At 41.0% G+C, this 15725-nt stretch overlaps 1 protein-coding gene across 3 annotated transcripts in view; it reads right to left on the minus strand.

Moving 5' to 3' along the window:
* ttc28 (tetratricopeptide repeat domain 28) overlaps positions 1-15725 on the minus strand; it is a 626907-nt gene that overhangs the window by 14969 nt on the left and 596213 nt on the right. For 2 of the 3 annotated variants that reach the window (XM_068005925.1, XM_068005927.1), the window contains 3 exons: positions 13843-13919; positions 9519-9542; positions 1309-1438 (listed from right to left, as the gene is read on the minus strand). In XM_068005925.1, coding sequence (XP_067862026.1) covers positions 1309-1438; positions 9519-9542; positions 13843-13919 — 231 coding nt within the window. The remainder of the gene's footprint in view (positions 1-1308; positions 1439-9518; positions 9543-13842; positions 13920-15725) is intronic. The other variant, XM_068005926.1, reaches the window with a different exon arrangement.

Below are 15725 nucleotides of genomic sequence, written 5' to 3' on the forward strand. Positions count from 1 at the left end.
AAGCTAAGGTTCCAAAATGAGAATAACCTACCATCACTACATCCAACTGGAAATTTGTAATACTTTTTTTCTCTTTAAAACATCAAGCTTTCATTTATTTATTACTGTCACAACCTGCACAGTGCTCAAACCAAAGGGAGAAATATATAATTTGGTCCTAATTTAGATTCAGGAGCCCACCCCGGAAATCTGACAGTTAACTAGCCTTTGCTTGTGTCACTGATAAGAGGAAAATGTGTCAGCGAAAGAAAGTGAAGGATGACAAAAGCAATTTCCTGTCCTGTCAGGAGTGATTTGGGATCTGATAAGTTTATTTAGAATAACTATTCAAATAACTTTCTCGTGAATTTGGATTTTCTGCAGACTGATATTTCGATACAATGCATTCTAAAGCATAGCAAATTAAACAGTATAAATGCACCGTTCCCAGGAAGGTGACTGCACAGAAGATAATTTTTTCAAAGTCACTTTAACATAATGGTTCGAATGATTTAGAACAGAGGAGTAATCAACCAGGCCTGACTGCTAGTCACTCGCTCATTTAAAAGCCAATTTTGAAATGGTGAAGGAATTTTCAACTTTCTACATCTTTCTCTGAATTAAAGAGGCAACGAGTGTCATTTTGATGTCTATTTAAAGCAATTAATTTCATTTTTTTTTAAAAAGAAAAAGTTAAAATATTCCATTTTAAACCCCAGAATCTTCTGACATGACTCTATCATCAGAACAAGTACAATTGTCATTTCAGAAATGAAAATGTTTTAAAAAGTTATTCACTGCATGGCAGGATGGATTAAATTAACTTATTTTCTATGTGTCTCCCCTTTTAATTTTCTCCTTTGCTCTCCTGAAAATGTAGCAGAATGTGTTGGCAGGCCATTTTACCATGGGGAGCATCACTCCCGAGCCCAACCTTGTCCGTAGCCATTTTGCTGGAAAGCTGATTTTTCTCGTTCAAGGCACAGAGGCCCAACTGTACCCCAACTGCTGCCCCGGCTGAGATCAGCTAACTCAGCACAGGCAGGGTCTGAACCTGGAACCTAAGGGGTCTGTACGGCACAGTATCATACGAGGGAGTGAGTTTACCAATTGAGCCAAAAGATGATTATGAAACAATTTCTTCAACTTCAAAAAAAGTAAGCTTGAATGCCTTTGGGATGGTTGAGGAGTTGGGAAGAAAAAGAGCTTCAGTAAGCCACAAAATCAGAGAAAGCAGCGGAGAATGAGTGCAAACTGAGGGAATAAGTTAGGCAAATCTCCATAAAACGATTAACTACCAAGTACTCTTTTGCATGAACTGCATCATACCTAATGCTGCTAGGAACTCATGACATCCAGGCAGTCGCCAGAGCTGCACGCTTATGGACACCTGGATAGGTGCAGAAGAAAAATCTTGTTCTTTCTCTCCAGTCTGAAGCTGAACAAGGACTTGATGGAGCTGTGCAAAAAAATAAGAGAAAATTGTAAAAATAACATTCTAGAGAAAATGACACAAGACAGGGGGAAGGTTGAGGTGGATTATGTGCTAAATGGGAATGTACTTGAGGTATCGGAGCAGGAGAGAAATCTTGGTGTTTTCATGGACCTGTCACTAAAATGATTAGCACAGTGTTCCCAGGCTGTTGATAAAGCAAACAGAATTTTGCAATGTATAGCAAGGGATTTAACATTTAAATCCAGAGAGGTCATTTTAAAACTGTATTTAGCCCTGGTGAGACCATGTCTGGAATACTGCATGCAGTTTTATATTCCCTATTTCAAAAAGATATTCAGTTATTGGAGGGGTACAGAGAAGGGCTACATGGTTGATTCCAGAACTTAAGGGAATAACATATGAGGAAAGATTGACTACCCTGGGTTTTTTTCTCTCTTGAAAAGAAGACTGAGAGGGGATATGACAGAAGTGTTTAACATTATGAAAGGTTTGGACAAATTGAATCCAAGTAAGCTTTCTTGCTCTTTACAGAATGTAAGCACAAGTTGTCATATTCATCAATTATGGACAACAAAAGAAAGTACGAAATGAAGGAGGAACTTTTTTTTTTAAATACTAAAAGGGTGGTAAGTATGTGGAACAGATTACCGGCACCAGTGGTGGAACAAGAAATCTTAATGGGTTCAAAGAAGGAACTAGACAGGTTATTGTCAACAAATGGGATTTAGGGTTAGGGTTAGGTTCAGTGGCCAGATGGACTAAAGGTCTTCTTCCTGACTGAAAACTGCTGCTATGGAGGAGATTTTAAGGCTTCCCGCCAGATGGAAACAGAATGGTATTGTCCCGAAAATGGTAGGGTATGAATTACCACTCTGTTTCTGCAGCTGGAGTGCCCACCCATCAGGCAGCGGGCCCTTTATAATATGCAAATCGCCATTTTAGGACTCAACTGGGCAGAGCATGCGCAGTACTTGCTCCGCACAGATTCAGCTGGCAGCCCAGCTGAAGAGGAGCCCAGAATGTGTTTTTATTTATTTTGTGGGGTTGAGTGGGGCAGGAGTGCTCCTCCGGGCTCCAAAAGAACAAACGGGGCCACTGTCATACGGGGTGCTAGACCGCCCCCCCCCACCCCACCTCCCCCTGGAGCTACCTTTTTCCAGGTCTGGAGTTGGTGGGATGCCCCAGGGTACTTGTTTTCTACCCGCGGCCCATAGGCCGTGTGTTAATGAAGCCTGGTCCTCAAAAAGGACTGGCAATATCGGGTGCCCGGCCAGCACACTCCATCTAGCTGGCTGCCTGATACCACGGAGGCAAAATCTATCCCCTTGTTATAAAGCAAATCCTGATTTTCAACTCTGAGTAAAGGAGGAAACCGAAGTATCATGTAACCTCACTGGTAGTAACCTTCAGAATGTATATACTACAAGAACATAGGTTCACATGAACAAAAAAAGATTGTAAGTTAAAGATGAAAAATTGGTAGTGCAGAAAATTGGAGGACCACCACATTACGTCACAGAATGGCGTTAACATCCCAATCTAACTCTGAGGATGAGTTCCCAACTCTGCCATGTCATGGAGGGAGTTGCTAAAATAACAGCTAGTTTCCCACAAGGAAGGAGGGAAATGAAACAAGTCAGAGGGAAAGTTCCCATTCCACATGGTTCTCATGCCAACAGTAAGATTGGGGCAGGCTTGCGAGAAGGTCACCTGTCAGCTAATCTCACTAAGAGAACGGTGCCTGCTCCGCAAAACCCTAAACCAAAGGGCAGTAAGAATAAACTTTAGATTCTTCATTAAAATATAGTAGAATGTGTTGAATTACTGTGTAGAAACAGATGTCCTCCTCATCACTCTGTTTCAGTGGCACTTTGATCCCTGATCAGACTGTCATCCCTTCTACCACAAAACCTCCCATTAGGTAGATTCAAAGCCAGTGCAAAAAGAATGGGATGAGGGATCCACTGTCATTTAAGAGAATATTTTTTTGTGACTTGCCCAATTTTCTCCTTATCCCATCCTTGCTGCACTAGTTTTGGATCTAATGATAATTTTTATTAGGTTATTTATTGAATTTAAGTTTACGGAAACCCGAGATTGGTTTTAAATGGAATTGGCTGCAGCATGTTCCAGACCAACCTGCAACCAAGTATGAAAACGGGAACATAGTTTTACTGACTTGATTTTAGAATCTAAAGGGACGCCTCGCCTGGCGGGAACGGGGCGGGTGTCTTTTAAAATGGTGATCAAGCACTTTCCGCTGCATTCCCGATGCACTTCCACCTATTACCATTTTAACCATGTAGTTTTTTGATTTAGGAGAGACGCTCATCATAAGGAGGTGTGGGCTTCATTAATATATTTAAATCGGGGTTCTATGACGTAATTAGGACCCAACCCCATTTAACTAACAATTGTGGAAGTGAAGCCCAGTGCCTGACCCGCCATTAAAACATGACGTGACTGGTATCATTGAATCTTATATAAAGGAGCACTCAGCCACAGGTCAGTGCATCATAGGATCTTGTTGTGGTCCTGTCTTCCATGAGAGTTTCAAACTGCCACATTGGTTGTTTACCATGCTTTTTTTTTAACCGTATCACCTTCAGTAAGCTTTCTGTGCTGGTCAAGGGTGCAATTACAGCTAGTTTCTTTTGCATGGAGGAGCATGTAGAGGACGAAGAGCAACAGCAGCCGCCTCAGCAGCCAGCACCAGCTGTGTGCATCAAAAGACAACAGATGAGGGTTGGCTGCTCATAGGCGGCCATTCACAGCACACCGCGTGTACAGGCCAAGAGTCAGTTTCTTGGACAGTGCCTCAGGGGGCTGTGTTTCTCCAGGCAGGCTATCGCAGATCTCTGCAACAGGACTTGCTACCTGCCAGACCAGAGGCATTCTTTGCCAGTGGCTGCCAAATTCATCACAGCTCCTAACTTCTTTGCTATTGGCTCCTTTCAGCCTGTTACAAGAGACTTCAGCCACACCTCCCAGTCTGCAATACAGAGCTGCATTAAGCAGGTCACAAACACCCTGTTCACCAAAACTCAGCAGTACATAACTTTCCCCATTGATTTGTTCGAATACTGATGCTGGCAATAAACTCAGGTGCTTCTTTCAACCGAACTACGTGTGACGGCCAGGAAAGACGACAGAAGCACTTTCCTTCAGTGTTTCTCATTTCCAAATGAATTCCGCAGCAAAATTAGTATATTATTTTCCCTCATTGCACTAAAGCAATCTAATTCAAAGTTTTTGTGAGTTTAATCCAAAAATTAAATTTTAATTTCTAGGGGAGGAAATTTTTTTTTAACGAGAGATGATGGGGTGAAATTGGACAAGGGCGGGGAGGCAAAACAGGCGGAATTGCATTTGCCGACCTCGATACCACACGCTCGACATTTAATGATATTGAAGTCAGTGGAACTGAATATCAAGCGGAGTGTCTAACAGGCGACCGATGCGACACTGTCCATTTTGCATCTCCGCCTATATCCGATTTCACTCCCGGTCTATATGGGGTAGATGGACAAGCAAGGTATTGAAAATTGCCTTTAAATCTAATTATGCTGTTACACTACCCAACTTGAGAGTTATTTGCATTTGTAATGGTGTGAATCTAGAATTAAATTGCATTTCTTGCCAGACCCTCAGAAAGTTAAGTATCTGCCTCTGTATCCGTTTTGTGTCACATAACAGACCACAGTCCTGATGCCCTTGATTGCCTCATACTCAAGAGTATGTGCAGGCTTGGTTGACTGCAGATGTGCTGTGGCAGTCAGAGTCTTGGAGGAATCCAGAGCATCAGATGGTAAAACATGGCAGGTGTTCATGATGTGGCATTATTTAGTATCACCTTACTCACACAGTATTGCCTTTGGACTGTTATATAATAGCAACAAAGGATTCTGAAACTGTTCGACTCCTAACTTCTTAATGCAGATTGGGAGATGTGGCTGAAGTCTCCTGTAACAGGCTGAAAGGAGACAATGGCAAAGAATTTAGGAGCTGTGATGAATTTGGCAGCCACTGGCCAAGAATGCCTCTGGTCTGGCAGGCAGCAGGTCCTGTTGCAGAGATCTGCGACAGCCTGCCTGGAGAAACACAGCCCCCTGAGACAATGTCCAAGAAACTGACTCTTGGCCTGTACACGCGGTGTCTGTGAATGGCCTCCTGTGAGCAGCCCACTCTCACCTGTTGTCTTCTGATGCATGCAGCTGGTGCTGGCTGCTAAGGCGGCTATTGTTGCTCCTCTTCCTCTACGTGTTTTGTGAATGTAGAATGCATTGGTGACATCTAGTGTAAAACATGAGCACCAAACTAGCCTTTACTTTTATTATTTTGACATCTGATTTGGATACTGTTGATGCTTTCTCATGTGTTCAGTCAGAATTTCAATTACCTAGTGAACACTGATGCTAACTATATCTAACCCTGAGAGTAAGGATTTCCATGGGGTGGGGGGAGGTGGAGCTGTAGTATTTGAGAATAGTACAAATGCTCTTTGTCATTAATTCTATGGCATCTTTTCTGCCCATTGGGACATGTGGCCCAATTTTTGGACGATGTCTTTTCCGAAAGACAAAGCCTCTGCCATTTTAATATTGCTATCGTGGAAAGGGACAACTGTTACAATGAGCATGGTCACCCAAGTTGGCCTTAAGCACCTAGGTTTTTGGAGCTGACAGAGGTTGTCAATCAGCACCACTATCTTAGATGACCATCGAAGTGAGGAACACAGTAATTTCCTAATTTTAAAAACTGAAAGTAGCTTCACCGATGGTTAGAGGGTAAAAGCACTGAGTACGATTAATCCGTATAGACCTGAAGGTCCACTTCCTGGTCTGCACTGAGTTATGTAAGGAATCTTACAACACCAGATTATAGTCCAACAATTTTATTTTAAAATTGATTTTAAAATTATTTTAAAACTGAGTTCGTTCAGGCAGCAGTTATGGATTCTATAATTAGCCTCTGTGCCTATGGGCTGGGAGGGGAAAATCAATCAGGATTTCTGCTTCTAATCATTATCCAGTGACTCTTGCTGGAAAGTGTAGATGCATGGATATTGGATGAGGATAGGATTGGGGTCATCCATGATAGCCCTAATAGTCAAATAGCCTGCCAACACTCACTGTCTAGACTCAGACAAAGAATTATCACTTGGGCAAGGCACCCATGGAACTATACCCCAGTAAGGAGTCAATGCCCTCAGCAGTAGAGAAGGAGAAACATTTGGGAGGAAAAGGTTAAAAAAACATATGATCATTATTTCATTAATTTCAGCTATTTTACAGACAAAGGTGCAATTGTCTCAATATTGCAGGGTTTACAAGGGGATAAACGTAAATGTTGAAGAGTCACAGTCACATTCATTGCAGTAGAAGGCAATTGTATCGAGGACAAATCTCTCAGCTTGAAAATATATGCAGTTTAATAAACAGAGAACTACAAAATGGATCAGAAATATAGCAGGGGTGGGGCGCAAGGGAAATAAATAATTCCTTTGTCTCCATCAGAAAGGATCTCATAAATAATACCCTTATCTGTAAGACAGGAAAGTCGTCATCCAAGATGAATAATAGGCACAAATTTATGGGATGAGATTGTCATTTTTAAAGGTTTTGATGACAATAGGATTTGAGCTTCTGGCATTGCAAACTTACACTCTTAATAATGTTTTGTAAAAATTAAATAGAGGCTCAGTTCCTGAGGGCTCCACTGGTTATTGCTCAGCTCATTTATATTTGTGACTTGCCTGAAATTGGCAGGTTGTTCATCAGGAGGAGGAAAAAAAATCAATATTGTACCACGACTGCCAGCTTTATTATACCTGGGCTCCCTCTACTGGTAGTAATACTGACAGGCCTGCAAGACTGCTGTCAGGAGTAAACTTTTAAAATACTTCAGAGGGGAGAACAAGGGTAAGGAAACATAGTGGAAGGTGAGAACAAAGGGATGATAGAGTATGATACTATGTGAGACTGTGAGACTGAGACAGGCTGTTGAGTGAGATACAGTGAAAAAGAGAAAAAGGAGACAAAAAACAGAGGCAGAAAGGAGGTGAAAATATGAATGAGAAAGGAGCATGACAGAGCGAGATATAGGTGAAGTTAGTGAGAGGAAGATAAAGGAAGGACTGATAGTGAGAGAAAGAAGAATGAGTTTTTTTGTGTGATGTGAGAGAAAGAGAAAGAGGACAATGAAAAGGAGTTCTACTGACTTGAGTGTGTGCGTGATAATAGGAATGCAGGGCCGTTGATCTAAGTGACATCAAAACTCAATGTGTTGAGACATAGGTTATTCAAATCTGCCTTTTGTGGAGGGGTTAGTTACCTTGTAAGATCACATTTCAGAATTACGGTTCAGGGCTGCCAAGTTGATTAAGAGGTACTAAAATTTATAGCAGTTGGGAATCGTTATCTCAGTCATAAACAAAATACAGGGAATATAAAGATAACACATTTTAAAGGACTGTGGCTTTTATAGTATACTGCAGTACTCCACACTTCAAAAGTCCTCACTACAGGATGTTATAGTTTTCTTAAAAGCTGCATGCCTCTGCAGTTTTATTTCCTATTTTAAATGTACTCATTTAAATGATCTCTTGAAATGAATTACTAAATGAGTTTTAGTTCTGAGGTTGAACTATAGATATATATATATATGTGCATACGTACAGTATATAAACACACACTTTGTGTATGTATACAGTGCTGTGATACTAGTTTATTGCCTAGAAATTTCATCACGGAGATAATCAGGTGCCCCCACACAGGCAGGGAGAGGAAGTTAGATGCAGGATCTCATGCATCACTCAGCAGCCACCTCAACAGTGATGATGGGGAGGAGCCATGGAGCCGATCATTGCCTGGTCCATTGGCCAGCACATGATATGTGCCACAGAGAGCACAGAAAAGGGAAAAAATGTCATAACTCACAGAAAGCACTTCCTCTCCTCCATAAGCTATTTTATTCATGCACCCTGTTGTTGCATACAATTGAGGATGCACAGCGCATCGAGCTCTGATTAAAAAACTACATTTTTATACAGGATATATTACAAACTGCTCCCATGTCTTTTTTCGGATATCCAGATTTGAAAGAATATTCCCGATTTTAATTTTAGTAACATACTGTAGGGAACTGGAGCTCTAAGTTCATTGATCCTTACTTTGTTGAATAAACTAGATGGGTAGAGCTAGTACCAATGCAGCGCCTGTTAACTGAAGACTTAAAACCCATTTAGAATTATTTCACTCGGAGAACTGCATCAAGTAGACATCACTACAGAAAAAGGTAGAGCCAAAAAGAACAAAAAACAGAAAATGTAGAAAATACAGAACAGGTCCATCAATACCTGTAAAGAGAAAAGATGGGTTAACATTTCAGATCCTTCTTCAGAACTGGCAAAGAGTTTACACCGAAACATTAACTTATCTCCTCTGCTGATGGAACCTCCTGTGTATTTTCAGCATTTTATTTTTTCCCCAACAGAGGAAGGTGTTTCACTGAAGGAAGTGCTAGAGAAATTGGTGCACAGAGTGAGACTCTGGGGTCTGGTTCATTGGGATACTAGTATTGTGGACCATGGAATTGTAGGGTGCCGGTTTGTACCTGATATTTACTGCAAAGCTGGGCTGTCAGGGAATGGGGGAGGAAGGTAGTAACTGGAAGTAGAGCGGTGTTTCCCCAAAGGGACGGAGGAGGAAACTGGAGGAGTGGAATGTGCTCTTTTATACCACCTAGTAACCGGTTACAGAGAGTCATTGTGAAAGGCCAGAGAGCCGCTATTTGCCAACTCTCTGGCAGGGAACAGAGCCTGGGACGATGGTACTTAAAAAGATAGGGTGAAAGTAACTAAAAACAGTGGCAGGAGGGAGAAGAGGGAAGAAATCAAAAACAAAGATCTGTTACTGAACGGAGGTCTCTGCAATACATTCGAGCTGTATAAAGAATGTGAATTTCAAAGGGAGCAATGCAAAAACAAGACTATCAGGAAACAATCTCTATGGATCAAAGAGCTAACATAGTTCAATGCAACATCCAATGTTTTAACTAGATCAATCCAGTTTGATGCACTTACCATTCCAACCATATTTTTAACAGCCTTCAAAGAGGGGATTAGGAGAAAGAAAAACAACAAGCTTTAGATTCATGCATAGGTGATATACAAGTGCAGTAAATTGAAACAGCAGTCACCAAACAGTAAAGCTTAAATAAATATACACACAGAGAGACACCAAGCAGGAGGAGTCTGGCACAACACTGTTAACTTGCATCAGACACACATTTATTTAATTAGGTTGGTTGAGAGTAATGAAGCCAGCTGCATAAAAGAGATATTAAAGGGAAGCAGACGGTTCAGATTTTTTAGGAGGTGTGTTTTCTATGATTTTAATATTTTTTGGTAAGTAATTTTCTTTATTTTATCCCTGGCCGTGAAGCCACCTTGCAGACCTGCTCCAGCTCTACCATATCCTGCCCTATGGTCAGCTGCTTGATATGTGAAAGTGACATGGGGTGACTTGGTATCTGATGTCCCCTCAATCCCTGTGGGAGTACTCTTGATCTCCATTTGGGGATTCATGGAAAAACCTTGTGTTTGACCAGAAGCATGTTGGAACATCTTACCATGTGTTTTTAACAAACAGATAAGGACGAGGGAAGAGGGCAGAAAGCTACAAACTAAAAATCTAAATCTGTATTGTTGAAGGGATGCAGGAGCTTTTAACTATCACTAGGTGTCTCTACTAATTTAGTGCTCCAATTACATTTGGTGGCAGCACTTCATTGCTGTTGATACTGTCATAGCTCATTAAAACAAAGTCTGGAAATTACGCTGTGGGATATTAGCTTATGACCATTTATTGCCTACATATCAAATTCTTTTGTCCACTATTTTAATGAAGATATTAACCTGTCAAGCTATCGGAAAGCAATTTGATATAAATATATTAAGTGTTCAAACAATATTATTACACAGCATAATTTCCAGGTTTAATTCTCACAACCATATATTTGCCAGTATTTCATTCATCTTTTGAATCTTGAATGGAGTCTCTCCATTGATTTAGTGTGTAATGGGTGCAAGAACTCTCAACCATTTTTCCTGAAATCCTTCTCAACTCTTGTGAAGTTATTTTTTTCTCTCTCTTCAGGATCCTTTCTCATAGCATGCACTATTCTCCTGCATGGTTGGCCATTTGGAAGTGAGTGACAGAGATGCAGTTTGTCCCCATCTCCACATCATCTCTTAATCCCCTGCAGCTCACTGAGACCAGGAACTAATGATTTGGGACAGAATTTGGTTGCCTAGGTGCACTATTTAATTTCACCAGGACACCAGGGAATATTTGTAATGGAGCCTTGTATTTCACCTAGCAGCAGATTCGAGCAGTAGCACGTTCCAGTGCTCCTGTAACCCCCATAATTCCAGGAGCATAGTCTTTCTACTCCTTACAATAATCTATCTAGAGTTCACAGCTCACTGAGGTAATTCAGAATTGACAAAAGTTGTTCTATTGCTAATCAATATCCAATAATGCTAGAAATGTATGTGTGTGGATGTTGAGTGAGGACAGGAAATGGCTGGTGAAATAGCCTGCCAGTATTCACCATCTAGGTTCAAGCTTGAAGTATAGCCACGAGAACAAAGCACCAAGAAGGAAGATATTCCAGAAAAATAGCTGAAAATATAGCAACCAATTCTTCCATCAACTTAAGTTTTGAGTGGAGAAATAGAGGGCATTGTACGAGGGGTGAGGCATTGTCAAGTCTACTTTATGTGTAAGACACACATAATTTACAAGCATCCCAGATGAGTTGACTATGCAATCCTTGTTGTGAGTGACATAAAAGCAGGACACACCACCAGCAGCACAATAAACTATTTGTTCTACATTTGTTGCTGTTTAGATATTAGAAAAGATTATTTTAAGTTTTTAAAATGAGATATTTTATTGAGCTACATTTTTAATTTTTGGCGATGAAGCTTCAGCATTGCTGCTGCTTCGTTGATAGCCAATCCTTCAGGATTCTGCAGCAGAGTTAATATTTACAAGGTTCTTTGCTTCTGTGAGATCAGGGTACTTGACAAATTTAAAGCGTTCAGGAACTCCTCTCACTTTCAGAACCCTTTCGTTAGACAAGGCTCTTTTAAGGAGCTGTATGCTATAGCTGGCTCTTTAAAAGGGTAGTTCCACTTCATTGATGCTCCTTAAAGCACTAGTGTCACCGCATTGGTGCTCTTTAAAGTGGTGGCCCATCGATAGAATTTTGTTCTATCCTCCAATTTTTCTCTCCCTATCCACTGAAGGTAGTGACTCTTTTGGAGTAGCTTCACTGATGTCAGTATCCTTCGGTACCCTTCCCAAAAGGTGTGAGTCTAGATAGAGAGCGCTGACAGGCTATTTGTTGGTGGGAGTTATCGAGGCTGAGCTTGATACTGTCCAGACCTTAACATCCCAGATGCACTTTCCTTCAAGTCTCACTGGATAGCAATCAGGGGCAGGATCCTTATCTAATTTTTCATCTCCCCAGTGCCATGCTGCTGCCTGGCTGAGATCAGTTAACTTGTCACATACCAGAGATTGAGTTCTGAAAATTGAATATTTTCACTCACATACCACATTATAATATGTACTGGATTTTTTGAGCTTCAATTTCATTCATTAAACACATTATTGAATATGGACTTAACCACTGCAAGTGTTTAACAGATTAAATCATAATGTGAGAAATATCTGCTATTGACAGTCGGTTACAGAAAAACTTTGTACTAACGTCACCATTCATCCCTTGGGATTCTGCAGCAGACAAGGTGTTTACAAGACTTTCTGCTTCAACATGATCAGAGAACTTGATGAATTCAGAGTGCAAAGTATTCTCATCTTTAGAACCCTTTCATTAAACACAGCTCTTTAAGGAGGCAGTATTATGCATTCGGCTCTCTAAAGGGTGATGTTACTAATTCAGCTCTTCAAAAGTTCAATGTTGCAGTATTTGTGTTTTCAGGCAGACTCATCCTGAAAATGTCAGGAAAAGCTCACTACTAAAACTTAACTGAAGCACAGATCACTTTGGCCGCTGTAGTACATTCCTACTGGAGCAGATGGATTATATGCATCTGGATATTTTCCATCCTTACCACGTGTCTTGCAATTGACTTTGCCAGACAATAATAGCTCTTTAGAGGGAAGGAGAAATGTTGCCTCAGTCTCTGTGATTTTCAAATTGGTTACAATTTACTTAAACCATGCATTTTTTTATTGCACAAATGGAAGAAAATTATCAGGATTAATAAAAAAGACAAAGGTATTTTCATTTCATTTATATTCATTAAAAAACAGCTTTTAAAAATTAATTCTGGCAAATTTAGAATCAATTTTCTTCTGTTTTCTGCTACTTTGCTTTGGCTGTGAAATCGAGTGTACGGTTTAAGTAAATTAACCATGTGATCTGCAATCTCATGGTACAGGGCAGAGACCAGCCTATTATTTTCAGCTCAGTCTGAGTATATGCAGATCATGGGGCGTGCATCATTAAATGGGATCTGTTCATTACATGATGGATTCTACAGTTTATCTGCTTAGTGATTCAGTTGTAACATATTATCTGCTCATCTTGGAATGTTTATATTATTGAGAGGTCAGGAGCTCTTGGCACTTTGCCAGGACTTCAAGTGAACTCTTCTATTTTGCCCTCACCTTACTTCAAAAAAATGTTTTCCTTAGTTTCCCTGTGTTCTCCTTCTCCAGTACATTATATACTCCTCAGTCATGAGAATGCAATGGTTTTTAAACTGCTCACAGTTGGCATCAATGTTGTTTCCCGGTTGCCATCACTGTTATCCCTTCTCTATTTAAAGCAACAATCTCGCCTCCCATCCCCTGCAACACCACCAACAGATCAAGCTGACGGTGGTGACACCAACCCACTCCCTTTTTTGGCGATGGCCTCAGCCATCGAGACTTGGAATTGAACTCGGGTCTCCCAGGTGGCGTTCAACATTCCAGTACCACAGTTACCAGGCTACTCATCTGCCCTTGAACCTTTTCACTATGTCCATCATACCCTAAGTTTTACTTGCTTTACTATTTCACAACAAATATATTGCACATTTCATCAAAGGTCAATCTCTGGCAAAATACATTTGTTCTGAGAATGAAAAAGAAACAAATTAATAGCCATTTAATGTCTGTCATTTCAGCCCCATCCCAAAAAGCTTATATAAATTAATTATGTTGTGCATTTAATTAGGAAGAAATAATTAGAATCTACAGCACGAGTCCAAATTCAAAGCACATCACTGTGTCCGGGAGAGCTGAAATGACGTGACACAGAGTGCAGCATCGCAACCTACTTTCTGTGTTGAAGGGCAAAATCTAGAGGTCAAAGTTTGTACTCACCCGATTAATGAGCTGTTCTCCCGTCTCTGAAGCTGTGATAAGTTTGCAGAGAGCCTGTAGTGCAGCATGGGGCAACCCTTTAACACAAGAAAAACACAGTTTTACATGTAAATATAGTACAGAAACATACAGCTCTGGAGTTTCCTCCCTAAACTTCTCTGCCTCTCCACCTCTCTCTCCTACTTTAAGATGCTCCTTAAAACCTACCTCTTTGACCAAAGTTTTAGTCACCCATCCTAATACCTCCTTCTTTGGCTTGGTGTCAATTTTTATCTGATTGTGCTTGTGTGACCCACTTTGGGATGTTTTACTACATTAAAGGCACTATATAAATGTAAGTGGTTGTTGTTGTTGAGATAGTGCCTGGTAGAAATGAGGGGGCCAAAGGTCATGGCCATAAACTTGCTGGGCGTAGCCAGCCACTGATGGGGTGTGAGCCCATCAGAATGTGGTCCGACAGCGGTCAGCTACCTCCAGCAAATTTATGGCCATGACCATCGGTCCACCCAACCTGTGACCTGAGAAACAGCAGTACTTTTGAGTTTGTGGGACTGGAAGTGCTCTACATTGGAACTGTGCATATGCATAGTGAGTGGGAGAGGGGTTTTGAGTGTGGGAGCAGCAAAAGGGCACCAGACTCTGGTAGGATTGCGAGAGGAGCATCTGAATGTTGGAATAGTGCAAGGAGAGTTCTATGAGAGAGGAGGTGGGATCTGGGAGCAGGTTTCCAAGATGTCTGTTGCAGCACAGTTCTGAGATATTGGAACATTTGTGGAGGGTCCAAGGGTTTGGGAAGATTGGGGATAATGGCTGTTGGTCTGTGTGCATTTTGGGCGTCCATGGATATGGGAGTAACAGGAGGCCTGTTGCAACGTTTGAAAGTACTGCAAATGGTATATAAAAGTATGGAAGTGGAGGGATAGTGGTTGTGGGATCTGAAAGAATTGAGAGAAGGATGGCATGGTTTAGGAGCAGCGGTGGAGATGTCAGAGTCTGGGGGCATTGGGAAAGGGGGATCCACGGGGTTGGGAGTGCCAAAGTCTGAGACTATTGCAGAAGGGTCCTGGGATCTGGGAGCAGCGGGGTGATCACGGGGTACTGGGATACTTCAGAGAAGAGGTCTGTTCAGATTAGAGACCCAGCAAGAAGGGAGGCAAGCAGGTATGGACGGGTGAGAAAGGAGGCAGCAGCAGTTGGGGCTGTTGATAACATTGCCTCTGTGAGTTGGGAGTCTGAATGACCACAGTGGTAGTGTGGAAAGAATGACCACAGTGGTAGATGGAAAGAATGAACCAATCACAGTTAAGTAAAGTAAACTGGGCTATAAATAGTAACTTTAAGTGCGACAGAGAAGTCTGATAAATGGCGGCAGAGAAGAGTGACATGTAATATTTAGAGGAATCAAGTATTATACTTTCAGGAAATACACAGTGTACATTAGACTTATTATGATACAGCATCATATAGAAATACTGTGGCATACAGAAACAGAGCAAAATATGTATCAGAAAGATGTAGAAATGCAGTGACATATATAAACATGGCAACATACACAAACACAGCAGAATGCAGAAACAGTGACAAACACCAGTATGAGGAAACATGGTGACACATGCATTAGCACAGCGACATGTCAAAACACACTTCATAGAAACATGCCAAAATATATAAATATAGCAGCATACACATTATATATATATGATGGGATAGATAAAAACAGTGATATTAGAAACAGAGCAATATGTACATAAACATGCAACATATAAACATGGCAGCATTTAACAAATACAAGAGTGACATAGGTAAATACAACAGCATACATGAATACGATGATATAAGTAAGTGTGTAGCTAAGGCTGGTGACATAGATAAGCATGCTGACA

This window comes from Heptranchias perlo, chromosome 25, assembly GCF_035084215.1.
Source record: "Heptranchias perlo isolate sHepPer1 chromosome 25, sHepPer1.hap1, whole genome shotgun sequence".
NCBI classification, from domain to species: domain Eukaryota; kingdom Metazoa; phylum Chordata; class Chondrichthyes; order Hexanchiformes; family Hexanchidae; genus Heptranchias; species Heptranchias perlo.